The sequence below is a fragment of the Neopsephotus bourkii genome, unplaced genomic scaffold, assembly GCF_033783945.1.
Source record: "Neopsephotus bourkii isolate Nb327-2 ecotype Australia unplaced genomic scaffold, CSIRO-AGI_Nbou_v1 NB_923, whole genome shotgun sequence".
Taxonomy (NCBI): Eukaryota; Metazoa; Chordata; class Aves; order Psittaciformes; family Psittacidae; genus Neopsephotus; species Neopsephotus bourkii.
The window spans coordinates 1,552,486-1,566,517 of NW_026901417.1; the positions used below are offsets into that span (position 1 = coordinate 1,552,486).

The window sequence follows — 14,032 nt, forward strand, 5'->3', positions numbered from 1 at the left end:
CAGAAACAAAGCCCCATTCCCCCCAGGGTATGCAGTGTGGCACAGGGTCTTTATAGCAGAAATAGTAGTGTATAAATGTGCTTACATGCATGTAACATTATTTTGTATCGTGTAGAATTGATATGCATGGTGAGAACTGGGGGAAAATTAAGCTCTGGGTGTTAGGTTTGAGAAATGCAACTGATTGAATTTGAACCATTGAGCATTGAAGTGAGAGATTTTGCTGTGGAAAGGTTACAGCAATAGGAAACTGCTCAAAGGAGATGATGGCCCTGTACACTGTTGTTTGTTGCAAATATAATGATGGAGAGTTTCTTGCCACCTTAATAAAATGATCTGTGTGTGCTGCTGAAGCCCTCACTGATGTTATGTGAAGCTAAGTGAAGCTAATTGCCATAGGGAGAGAAGCAGGAGGCAGAGCCTGGGGGGGAGGGAGCCAGCAGCAGGGTGGTGACTGAGCTGTGTGATGCACAGGTACTTCCAGAGAACCCCAGTTTACTGTGCTGCTGTTGTAGTACTTGGATGCAGAGCTCATTTTCTAGCTCCTTGTCTTGTCATGTTTCCAATACTGGGTTGTAAATTGGCCTTACCACTCTGTGTAATGTGTGTGGTGCTTACATGTTTTAAAAATGTATGTTATCATAGATTCACAGACTGGTTTGGGTTGGAAGCGACCTTACAGCTCACCCAGTTCCAACCCCCTGGCGTGGGCAGGGACCCCTTCCACTAGAGCAGCTTGCTCCAAGCCCCTGTGTCCAACCTGGCTTTGAACACTGCCAGGGATGGGGCAGTCACAGCTTCTCTGGGCACCCCTGTGCCAGCGCCTCAGCACCCTCACAGGGAAGAGCTCCCTCCTAATACCTAATCTACATCTATACTAGATAGTGTTTCTGAGTGAGATTTGTTACTTTGCTATAAATCTGAGTCTCATCTCTGATAATCTCTCGGCAGTTTGTTGTTCTTTCATGGATTGCCTGTTTTACCACAGGTCTAAAAAACCCTGTCATTGACTTCACTGAAAAATGTTTTGTGTGAGATACTCACTGTTAATTTCTCTATTATGAAATGACATCTGAAATAATGATTGTTATCCCCTGCAGCCCTTTCTGTGGATCTCACCTGCTCTGCATTTCCTACTTAGAAGGCCATTCTAGCAGGCAGCAAAATGTTCTTTCTCCCTCTGGGCGATGCCTGCACTGCTGTCTGCTGGGTAGGCTGCCTCCACTGTGGTGTGTACTTCCTCAGTGTGGCTTCAAGCTCTTGTAGAAACCAGAACGAGCTCAGAACTGGGTTGAGATATCCTTGTTGGTGAAGTGAGGTGTGCTGTGCCGCTGGCTCAGGGCTGTGTTACCTGAATGTGTTGGCTCAAAACCAGACCGGTGACGTGAGTCTGTGGCATAGGTGCCCTGCGAGACTTGAAGAGGTAGAAGAAATAATCGTGGGTTTTGCCTTAGTTGATGTATCAACCTGCAGTGCCCATTTTACTGCTGAAGAAACCTTTCTGAATGTGAGCATAACCTGCCTGGGAAGGAGGCTGTGCTTGATTTTGGCAGTGTTCATTGCTGAACACCCGTGAAATGTTTTAAGAGTTTTGCTCCCTTTGGGTCGGGGTCTCACTTCAGTAATTGAAGCTTTAAAGGTGTCTGCATGTGAGAAGGTTTAAAAGGGTGGATAGTGGGAAAGAATGCAAAATTGGACATCTGTGTTTTGTAAGTAAACTGCCGTTGAGGGTTTTTTTTGTTTGTTTTGTTTTCTGTGGTTTTTTGTTTGTTTGTTTGTTTTAGTTTTATTTTCAAATTTGAAATCAGGCTCAGTTTATTTCAGAACAACTTGTGTAGAGCAACCCTTATTTATTGCATTCTCGTAGTTGGCAGATTAGTGTCACTAGTGTGGTGTGCCAGTTTCCTTCATGCAGCCACGAAAAGTACAGAAATAAGCACTTAAGGTGAAATGCTTCTGGTCACCAGTTGATTTGACAAAACATCCAAGTTGGAGCTGGGCATCTGGGTTGGATTTTGAGAACGATCATCACTGGTTTAATTCTGCTCACTTTGAAGTTAACTGCCATGCCTGCTGATCACCATTACAGCCTCCACCCCGGTAAGCAAAAGCTTTGGCTTTGGCTCATTCTGTAGTGTGATGTTGTGATTTGCTTTTAAAGCAGAACTAGATGGAGGATTTTTGTTTTCCCAGTACAGTAAGAAACATCCTAGGAAAGGACTGAGTGAACAATAGAGAGAGAATCTGCCACTGTGCTGTTAAAAATTCTCAAGAGTTAGGGAAGTCTGCCAGGCTCCCTCTGTGTTTTCTTTGGAATGGGTTCAGTTCCCAGATCCTTGGTTCTATGGGAATCTATTTTTTATCATACAACTGCAGTTGCCTGGATGCTGTTCTGGCTCTTGTATCTCTTTTCACTTGTGTATGTCAACAGTGCTAGTCCCAAGAGTGACTGGAAATAAGGTACCTGATGTGTTAGTCTGTCCAGTCTTACTGCACTCTTGCAAAACTTTACTGTCCAGTTTCCCATTGGCTACCTATGTGCCCACATACCTGATACAAGTTCTAGAAGATGAGATCAGCTGCAGTTGTGGTGCATCTCCACAAGGTTTTGTGCTAATGTAGGCCCTGGAGTGCAGTCTGAGGAGCTGACAAAATAAAAGTGCTGAAGAGGTAAGAACCAACAGAGGAGAGTAATATTTGCCTGATTTTTAAAACAGCTGATAAAGTATAATCCTTGAAGTAGTCACATGTGATATTACAGAACAGTTGATTAAGAAACTTGCAGGCTTAGGTTTGGGTAGATCTGTAGATAAAATCTTGGCACACAGTGTCAATCAAGGAGGTGAAAGTCATGTATGAAATGGAAATGGCACTTTCTTGCAAGTGTTATTAATTCCCCAGCAAATAGGATTTTATTCTGAGGGAAATAAATACAAGGACTTCTGTTAGCTCCCCCCTCTTCCCTTCATGCTTCTTCCTAGAGCTTCCTCTCCTGCCTTGCTTGTTCTTACAGGCATTGGTATGGGATCAAGAGCTAGTGCCAGAAATGCTTCCCATGGCTTGCTTCTCAGGATCTAATTTTGACCTCTGACAAGCCTAGCTCTCAATATCACATGCTGACGTGTTGCTGAAGAGCTGCTGCAATTGGAAGAGGGCATAAATGCAATCTTTGATGTAATTTTAAAGCAAAAGTTTATTTTTCTCGTCTATCCAGAGTGCAGTAGTGATCCTGGTGCGTATTACAGCAGATGAATACCACTGACATCCAGCCTGTTTGTTAGTTCCTTATCCCTTCTGTTCTTGACACTGAGTCGTATACGCCTGTAAACAGAACTTGCTTTTGGTATTGCTGAATGGTATTGAGGGGTCATCAAATGTGTCAGATGTTACAGTGTAAAATGCAAGAGTCATGCAGATTGATTTTTAATATAACTCAATAGTAACTCGGCTCTCAGAAAGGCCCTGCTGCACCAGCCCAGTTCAGGCAATTGCCTAAAATTCCATCTATTACCATCATTACCATCCTGTTGATAATAAAACTAAAAATGTATTTGTTTTAAAAAAGTAAGAAATTCAGCTGATATTCTACTCCCTGTTTTAAACTACTGTTAGAGGCCGAATATTCTCTGTTCTTGGGTTCCCTGCTCCAGTGACAACCAGGAGTTACCCAGCATTCAGCTGGAAAAGCTTAAAACTTCCTTTACAGTTGTGGGCTGTAAGTTCACATCTAAAATTTAATACAAACTTTTAGTTTATCTTTGTTCCTTTTTCTAGTCTGAAAAATATTCTGTAATTAGATTTAGTTTTACAGTGTTCCTATTAGTGCACACTGTAGTGGTTATGTATTGCCACACAGCCAAAGAAGAAACACAAAGCACATTGAAACCTCTGTTGTGTTGTAAACACAAGCAATTTCACATTGCAAGGATGCAAACCCCTCAAATTAATAAAAGATAATATTGTCAATAGAATGAGCTAAATAGTAAAAGTCAGTTCCATGCATATAATGCTTATTTAGAAATGCCTGCATGCATGTTCAGTCAGACCGGCATGCTCAGCTCAGAAAGCCTATCTGCCAAGTGCAGAAAGAGCCTTACTGTTTGTGAATGCTAACATTGTTGAGGGAAACTTGCAAAGTGTTGGAAAGCTGTTTCAGGGCTGCCTAAGAAGCTACAGAATGACAGGAAAATAATTGTTCACTCCTGAATTAATCTCTGTAGAGTGAAGCTAAATGTATTACTAATATAGAAAATAAATCACATTGGTTTAGAAACACTGTATGCCCCAATACAACAAAACAGGCCCATATTTGTACGCATTGCTTGGATATCTAGGATATAACAAACACTTTTAAGGCTTAATCTTCTACGTGGTGTTTAAATTTTCCATTCTGTGCTGCTTGGGGTTGGTTTTCCCCTGAGCAGATAAAAGTAATTTGAAAATTCTACATGAGCGGTTGCTATTGTTATTTCAGAATCCTTTAAAACTAACCTTTGTGTAAGTGAAATACTGTTGGGAGCACACAATATCATGAATTTAATAAATAATTCATTGAATTAATGAATTTTGGCCAAGACAAAGCTGCTGTAGTGCTGTGCAGTGCCTGTGAGCCTGCACACTGCTGTGAGCAAATGCTCTGGCCAGCATTGGGTGCCACTGGATCACAAGCTTGTTGGGACAGTATAGCATGATAAAATTCAGACACATACGTAGGGAACCAGAGAGCTCTCACTCTGTGGGTTTGTTTCATGTGAAGTTTTGGTGAAGAATGCAGCATTAGCCCTCTCAAACTACTTCAGGCTGAAGGATGTGCTCTTGGTGCTTTGTCTGCAGCTTAGTGTTGAAAACAGGATTTGAAGTTTTATTCCAGTGACAGCCACCATATCGGTCCTTGCTCGCCTGGACTGCAACTGTTAATGTTATGTTGACAGGTAACATGTTAACAGCTGTCACAGCATGTTCAGTTATCTTACAGTTATTTATCAAAGTGGATTCAGTTTTAGTTAAGAATTTTTGTTGTTCACTGTTATGGATTGGTTGGTTCTGACAGTATTAAAAGTAGCTAAAGCCTTCATCTGGGGAGAAGTGCATGTGGGAGCTTGCTATTTGTTTGCAACTCCTCTCCAGTTCCTTGTTGAGTTAGGTTTTCCCCATAGATCTCAGGTAGGCATTTTGAACATCCTCCAGAAGAGAAGCCTGAATCAATCCAGCATCACCATCTTTACCAGGTGGGGTTCTGGTGTCTGGTTAGGAGGCCATTTACCAGACAATGCAATGCTGTCATCATCTGGGAGGAGCAATTCCTCAGCGGTTTTGTCATCAGTGCTCTCTTTCATGGGTTTAATCCTCCCAAGGACCCTTGTGAAAGAGCTTTCACTGGGATCCCAAAGCAAAGAGCAATGGCTTAATTCACTAGCGGCTTAGCAGAGTGCTGGGCCCCGGGCTGTGCACAGGCAGGCTGCTTTCTGCTTCCTCTTCGGGGTAAGGAGAAGCTGTATCCCAGTTCTCATCTCAGCTGGGAGGAGTGATGTTCTTGAATCAGTTACCCCAGGTATGGCCTGTTTGAATCTGTCAGTTGCTTTGAGCACTACGTTCAGGCCTCAGACACATTGCTGTTATCTCAAATTTAATTTCAGAAGGCTTGGTTTCTAATAATTTAGGAATTTTATTATTTTTTCCCTCATCTGAACATTTTTGGCACACAGGAAGGGAAGGCTGGGCTCCATGTCCATAGTGAGGTTCTCACAAGCTCATTCCTGGAGAAAGTTGTCTTTGGAAAAGCCATGCAAGTGAGAGCAGGGATTAACAGATGCATTGATTTTAGGTCAAAATTCCATGTAGGCTTATGTTTTACCAAATATGTTTATACATCTTTGCATGTTTTACACAGTGTTACATATTTCAGGCTAAAGCCATTTAAAAAATGCTTTTTTATACTTGCTGAGAGGCTCTGCCATAGCAGACTTACATAACTGTGATGTTCTGCTATCAGGGAAAACTTCCAGTGTTTCCAGAACTTTGTTTCAGACTTGCTTTGATAATGTAGTTACAGGTGGTGACTGGAGTTTAGTTAAAATTGTTTTACCTTCTGCTTCAGTATTCTGTATATGGTTTTGCTTATTCTATGCCTTTAAGCTAATAAATGGTCAGGCCAAAGGCTTTGTGACTGTTAGGAGTGGTGCAGCTCTAAGGTGGCTGAATGGCATTCAGCAGTGACCATACCACAGTGGAGATAATGCTGTGTTTGCCTGGGTGCTGGTGGGCCTCTGCTCTGTGCTCTCCCCCTTCCTCAGCCTGCACTTGCTTTTCCTGAGGTTCTGCAGGAGCTGTTGCAGTCCAGCTCTTGTGAAAGCCGGGCCCTGACCAGACAGCATGCCTCATGTAAATTAGTTTTGTGGCTTTTTAACCATACCCTTGATTTTTGTAACTTGAATGCTGCTAACACAACCAAATACCCTTGTAGGTCCTCTACCCGGCCAGAGGTGGCGAGCATAGAGCTGATACACCAGGATGAGCGCCAGTGTTCCCAGAAAGCTCTTGTCCAGGCACGGTCCTCACAGCCCACCCGACTGACAAGTATCATCTTTGCTGAAGATATAAGTAAGTTTTCACTTCTCTAACACACCACTTCTTGTTTGTGTGCATCCTGGCGTCCTTCAGAAACTGAGGTTAAAAAGTGCCCAAACCAAGAAATTTCTATTCATATGCATGGTCATAACTATACATCACAGAATGGTTTGGGTTGGAAAGGACCTTAAAGCTCAACCAGTTCCAGCCCCCTGCCACGGGCAGGGACCCCTTCCACTGGAGCAGCTTGCTCCAAGCCCCTGTGTCCAACCTGGCCTTGAGCACTGCCAGGGATGGGGCAGCCACAGCTTCTCTGGGCACCCTGTGCCAGCGCCTCAGCACCCTCACAGGTGAAGAACTTCTGCCTTATATCTAACTGAAATCTCCCCTGTTGAAGTTTGAGCCCATTGCACCTTGTCCTACCACTACAGTCCCTGATGAAGAAAACATTAATGATACATCCAGGAAAAAGCGTAATTCCTTTAAAAAAAAACCCAAACAAACAGAAAAGACAAGGGTGGTAGCTGAACATAATTTTCAGTACATACTTTTTCTGTAACGCAGATTCAGATGTTTTGCATATAGAAAGCTGGAAATTACCTTTGTGCCTGTCATACGATACATGTAGTTATTTTTTATTATTGCAGATAGGCAAAAATGTGATCAATTAAATGTCTTGCAGTCACTAGATGAAGATGTGTACACAGGTTTATCATCTGTGGGTGAAAGTCCAACAGTTGCACTGTAAAAACTCTAAATACGTACTTAGATAAACCATCCAACTGTTAGTGTAGGTTGGAATCATGTTTTCTGAAGATTTATTCCAAAGTTCAGTGAGGAAGGAAACTGCTTTTCTTGCTTAGCCACAATCACCATTTGACCAAGAATTTCTTGGTCAAGGTCATGACCTAGTTTCAGTTCCTTCAGTGTCTCGTGCTATGGGGCTGAACTTGAGCTGCCTTTGTCTTGTGGGTGCTCTTGATGAGTACATCCAGTGTTGCTGATCTCATGTGCTCCTGTTCCTCTTCAAGTGACCGGACAGGTTCTTCGTTGTGATGCTATAGTGGATACAATTCATGGCATCCAAATCGTGTCCACAACAAGAGAGCTCTATCTTGAAGATTCACCGCTGAAGCTAAAAATTCAGGCTTTGGATTCTGAAGGTAAGAGATTTACTTTCTAGTAGGAGATAAAATACATACTGAACTCTTAATTGTCTGACACATGCATTGTTTTTATTTGTGACACAACTGAGTATCAAGGTGAATAATTTAAAGGGAGTTCTTTGGATAGTACGTTGAGTAACCTCTTGTTTTGGTTCAGTTGTAAAATCTAAGTGTCAGCTGAACAGGGAAGTCAAACACTGCTTGATTTCCAACTTTTGCTTGCCCTTTTTCCTTATTTTCCCAGGAGACTTAACTGTAGTGCTAAGGGTATTTTTAGAAATCAGGTTTTTACTCCCAGCACTTGTCCTGTGGAAGTGTCCCACCAGGATTTAACCAGACTGAGCACGGCTGCACAGGAAGGTGAAGTAGCCTGTTTGTTTTTTTCTTTTCTTTGTCTAAATAATTTTGCAGAAGGACATTTTATCTGAGTCCAGTCAAGTATCCAGCAGGATGCTGGAGATTATATAGAAGACCAAACACCTGTTGCTTGGATTAATTAATAACTGTTAATTATTATAGAAACATTCACTTTTGGGAGGCACCTTTCAGGCTCATGACAATCAGAGCTGCTGAAGCAGCACAGGGGAGCAGCTCTGTCCATGTAGGGCTGTGGAGCACAAGTCACTGCCTGTACTGACATCTGAGGAGCCTGGAAGGTGATGCGGGAGCTGGCCAGGCAGCTGCCCTGCAGTTCCTGTGACAGCCCTGAGATCCTGCAGGGAGGGACAGGGACATCACTCAGTTCATGGCAAGTGCTGTGTTTCTTGATTGCTTCCCTGGGTGCTGTTTCTGATATGCTTAACCTGGAGACAGCCGTGGCCTTCTGTGCTGCAAGGATAGCTGATCCTGTCTGGGGGAGTGAGACCCTGTGTGGGCTGCTGGGTTATCTGATAATGCCTGTGATAGGTTACCAGAGGTAAACTGACTTCGCCTATGTAGTGTGGGGCTCCAGCAGGAACCAGGGCATCCACGGTGGTGGTTCAGAGGCTGTGAGTTCACTGTGGTGCTGGCTGTGCCCATGCGTAGCCTCTCTGTAGTGCCACCATGTGCAATTCTCCACTGGCCTCATGATGTTCAGCTGGAGCAAAACAAAAGTGTTTCATACAGCTTTACAAAGCTACAGCATGCATTGTTGAAGTTATACTTGAATGTATGTTTAAGAAAACCAGTCTCCATCCATTTTAACTATATTGTTGTGTTTTTAGAGTTTTGTGTTTAAATCCTGTTTATTTGGGATTTGGTACTGTCTGCAGTAAGCTGCATAGAAATAACGTAGGCTGTGTGTTGTGTTAACTTATCTTAAAATATTTTTGTGACTTAAAAGTGCCATAAACCTTTAAGCACAAGAACTTGGTAATAAATTTGCTCTAATTCTTTATTAATATAGTTATAAATGTCAAAGGGAGTACTTGAGTGTAATCATGAAAAATCTTTGGGTTTATTCTATTTATTCCTTTCTGTTCCTTTTTAATATCTACAATTTCTCATGTTCTAGTGCTTCACAGTTTCTAGAAGGAAGGTGCTCCGTTTGAGTTCTGTGAGTGAAGGCATATTCCTGTTAGGAGTAAATCATATTTGTGCTCAAACCCAAAGCAATCTATGAGGAAAGTGCAGTTCACCAGGGAGGTGAACTCAACTCACTGAGTTGGTAACTCACATCTCAGTGTTTGAGAATGAGAGGTGGTTTAGCAGGTTATTTTGATGTCCTGCTAATATTTAAGAAATAGTAAGGTTTTTGTGGTTAAAGTGGAAGGGAGATGGAGACCTCAAGGCTGAATGGAGACCTAATAGCAGCCTTCCAGTGTCTGAAAGGGGCCTAAAAGGATGCTGGAAAGGGACTCTTCGTCAGGGACTGTAGCGACAGCACAAGGGATGATGGGTTTAAACTGGAACGGGGTAAGTTTAGGTTAGGAAGAAGTTCTTTACTGTGTGGGTGGTGAGGCACTGGCACAGTGTGCCCAAAGAAGTGGTGAATGCTCCATCCCTGGCAGTGTTCAAGGCCAGGCTGGGCAGAGCCTCGAGCGGCATGGTCTAGGGTGATGTGTCCCTGCCCATGGCAGGAGGGTTGGAACTGGATATCTTAAGATCCTTTCCAACCCAAACCATTCTATGATATCTTGGGGGCTGATGAATGGAGTGTAGATAGTGAACCCTGCACCTATGTAGCAGGCTTATCAAGAGGCAAATGGTGTTGCAAAATGTGAGCAGAGAAGCCAGTTAACAGAAACATCTTCCCTGTGCCAAGGTCAGTCAAGCAAGCTACATTCTGGTTTTTAACTGCATACAGCTTGAGCTTCCTGTAGGGAAAAGAGAAGGAAATTTCCAAGGGGAAAAGTGCTAGATTGTGTTGCAGGAAGACTCTCTGCTTGTTACTTAGTTTTGTTTTGATCTGTAGGAAACACTTTCAGCACACTGGCAGGGTTAGCCTTCAACTGGACAATAGTAAAGGACACAGAGGCTGATGACTTCTCGGATTCCCACAATGCGCTGCGGTGAGTTCATTTAATTTGTTCTCCAAAGTCTTAAGTCCATTGAGTTTGATGTGTGCAGATATTGCCCCACATCAGGCAGCTTACTGATCCCATGCCCAGAATAGTGCTTACAAGTTGATTGTTTCAGGGGTTGGGTTTTTAAGTGCCTACTCAACAGCCTGGGCACTCTGATCCGTGTTTAATTTAACAACTAATAGCTTTATTGAGCAGCCCAGGTAGCTCTAATGCAACAGCTAGAAATAAGTAGATGCAATTGTTGATCTTCCTGAAACATCTTGTGCAAAGGAAAGATTTATCAGTAAGACTTACCTCAGGATTTCATCAGGGAGATACTCATTTATTTATTTATTCTTTTAAGGAAAAATACCAGTCCCCTTCTTTCAGAAAAGAGCTCTCTGAACTGGAGAGTTTTAGGTTTCAGTTAATGCTTAGTGCTGGTGTTGAAATTGCTTTCAAAATAGCTAACCTTTAAATTGGAATGGACCAACTGTGTGCTTACTAGCTAGATAACATATGTAAGACCAGGTGAGATGATTCAATGAAAGGTATTCAATGAAGGTACTCAGTATATTGTCTTTCAGCCAAAGCAATGACTGGAAAGCTTTTGCTTGATAAATAAGCCATGGTGCTTGGTTCATCTGTACTGACTCAAAGAGTAAGTTAACTGGAATTTAAAAATGCAGTACTTTGTGGAAACTTCTGTCCAAAGGTCTTGACAGTGCTTTTCAGCCCACTGAGGAGATAAGTGATTTTCAGCATTGATGTATAATAAGGAAATATTGCCTCCGTTTAATGGAGGTGGAGTTCTTGCCACAAAGTCAGAAAGCTCACCTTGGCAGGGATAGCAATAAAATCCAGACTGTAGATTTGCACCCGTATTTGTTACTGTAGCGTTTTTGGCCTCTGTTTCGGTGTTGTTTTGTTTTTATTTTATGAAGCATATACACTGTGTAGATTTACATTGATGACTTCATTCTTTGTTCTGTTCTTCAATAACTTCAAACAGAAAGTTTATTTTCCATCCATATTTAAATAACCAGAACTGAAGGCTACATAGCAGGACCTTGTATGGGCTATTTCTCAAGTTGGACTCCAAGAGTTTTATCTTTGCCCTGACAGCAACTGGTGTCAGCACATCAGGATCCTGTTATCTAGCACTATTTTGCTGTTGCTCATCCTATTATATGTATTGGGAAGAAATTCTTCCCTGTGAGGGTGCTGAGGCGCTGGCACAGGGTGCCCAGGGAAGCTGTGGCTGCCCCATCCCTGGCAGTGTTCAAGGCCAGGTTGGACACAGGGGCTTGGAGCAAGCTGCTCTAGTGGAAGGGGTCCCTGCCCATGGCAGGGGTTGGAACTGGATGAGCTTTAAGGTCCCTTCCAACACAAACTATTCTATGATTATGTGCCATGGTGAATCTTGACTTTGCTTCGTGTGACTGTTGGTAATAAAAAGTGCCTTCTTGATGTATGTGAATTCAACCAGTACATAAAGTGTATTTTTTCCTCACAAAACATTTCCAGACACTTCTTGAGTACAGCTTTAGTCAAAACCTCCTTAACATCTAGTAAGCTTGTATGATGAAGGAGATTCAAACTCATAGAATCATACAATCAGCTAGGTTGGAAAAGGTCTTTAAGATCAAGTCCAGCCGTTAATGGACTTTGATCTATCATGCAGCAGAGGTTTCAGTTATTTCAGCAAACAGGTTCCTCAAAGGGGAGGTAGAGTGTAGACGTAAAATAATGTAGGAAACTATATCATAGAACGACAGAATGGTTTGGGTTGGAAATAAACTTAAGATCATCCAGTTCCAACCCTGTGCCATGGGCAAGGATGCCTCCCACTTCCTTCATAGGGTAATTCTATGGCAAGCATGTGGAGGAACCGGTTTTCCTGGAGAGCAGAATGGCTAACACTTAACTTCCATCCTCAAACCTTTATTCCAAATACATTGGGAATGGGAACCCAAAATAGGCTCTTTACTGGGTAAACAAAACCCACCCCCCCGTTTTGAAGTACTAGAGAAACAAAGCAACAGCATTGCCTGAGGATAGCGTGTTAAGCCTGTAACACACTTGAAGCTGCAGGTATGAATGTATGGCCCCTGTCTACACTAAGATCAGAGTGGTGCATGGTTCAGTAAGACTAATGAGCCAAGGCCTAGTCCATAGCAAGCGTTTTATTTCAGTGTAATTATTTGCTAGAGATGTGATTTTACCAAACTAATATTGATATATGCTCTTCTGTTAACACAGCTATAAGAACATAAAAAATATTTTAATGGTGTTACAGCTTTGCAAAATGAACTATAAACTGTCATAAATATGTTAATCATAAATGTTTTCAATATGGCTATGTTAATCATAAATGTTTTCAATATGGCTTTACTGATTTTACTGTGAGAGTGCACATAAAGCCGAACAGATCATGTGCATACAGAAGCTGGCATGGTCCTTTTGTAATTTCTGTCCTGTCATTTACCCATTCGTGGCAAATTCCCGTCCTCTCTGCTGTCACATCTTACTGAAATTTCTAACACTCACTACAGGGTTCTGCTTGTAGGTATTTTCATACTCATTTATTAAATGCATCCTCACTTCTTCATGTAGTTCAAAGTTATGTTCTGGTTTGTTAAGCTGTTGCTTTTATAAACATAAGCTTTGGGTCTTTCACATCAGTTGTTCAACAATAATCTAGAGGGCTTTTGCACTCTACAGCTACTGTAAAAACTGGAGGGATCATTATAGCCAACGTGTGCACTCTTCTGATAGCTCTTGAAAGCCCACAAACAGGCCTCAAACAAACTTTTATCAGCCACAGAAATTAGCTGCAGATATCTTGAAGAATGAGTAAAATTTGGATATCTGGACCCAGGCAGACATCTTAAATTTGCTTAAAAATGGAAGTAGCTGGAATAGATGCTGGTTTTGTTTCTCTGTGGGTTTACAAAGATTGGTTGACAATTTTCTGTCCATTTTTTGTTTTACGTTTCAGTATACTCAAGTTCTTTGAATCCACGTATACTCCACCTTCCTATATATCAGAGATGGAAAAAGTTGCTAAGCAAGGAGATACTATTTTGGTGTCTGGGATGAAAACAGGGAGTTCTAAAATAGAAGCAAGAATAGAGGAAAACATCTATACGGTAAGAAACTGGTATTTCTTTTATTTTTGTAGTTATTATTTAGTCTTATAGTTCAATGTTACAAGAATACTGTACATTTGCCCTGCTGCGTTGTTGCCATTATGAGTATCAGTGATGCATCTCTGCCGTACTGGATTGTCTCTGTAGTCTGTATCACAAAAGGTGACAGTGCTGCTCCAACCCGAGCAGGCTGGAGCTCAATGCAGTTACTGTGGTGTGGTTGTCTAAGCCAGTGTCCTGGGTTCAGCTTAAACCACAACAGCCAGGATGGTGCGTGTGCTAGAGATCATTTCTAATCCTAACTGACAAAAGGCCCTGCTCCAGAGGAATACACTTCAAATACTGGCAGTAAAGTTTGTACAATTTTATTACTCCTGATATTATATGTATAAGTAGAATTATGCTGAATTGTGCATTGGTCCTTTAGCTCTTTTTACAAATAACCGGCTAGAACATTTGAGGTCGTTTTGTCAATAAATAAATGGCTAGAACAGGTACTGCTGTATTGGATGTACCTTTATTTCCTGTAGTGCTTTGAATGAATGGTATACAAGTACTTTGTTAGTATCTAATTCTACCTCATTAAATTCTGGTCTCCAGGGAAGGGCTTTGGGATCAGAAGGTCAATGCTACAAGGGTGTTAAACTGCAGTATTGGCAGA

The 14,032-nt window shown here is 42.0% G+C and overlaps 2 protein-coding genes across 2 annotated transcripts in view; one reads left to right on the top strand and one right to left on the bottom strand.

Annotated features, from left to right (window-relative positions):
• HDAC11 (histone deacetylase 11) overlaps positions 1 to 14,032 on the bottom strand; it is a 656,323-nt gene that overhangs the window by 58,767 nt on the left and 583,524 nt on the right. The window lies entirely within an intron of this gene.
• NUP210 (nucleoporin 210) overlaps positions 1 to 14,032 on the top strand; it is a 66,157-nt gene that overhangs the window by 3,302 nt on the left and 48,823 nt on the right. Inside the window, exons 2-5 of the mRNA XM_061357813.1 lie at positions 6,464 to 6,600; positions 7,599 to 7,730; positions 10,129 to 10,225; positions 13,221 to 13,371. Of these exons, the coding sequence (XP_061213797.1) occupies positions 6,464 to 6,600; positions 7,599 to 7,730; positions 10,129 to 10,225; positions 13,221 to 13,371 (517 nt within the window). The remainder of the gene's footprint in view (positions 1 to 6,463; positions 6,601 to 7,598; positions 7,731 to 10,128; positions 10,226 to 13,220; positions 13,372 to 14,032) is intronic.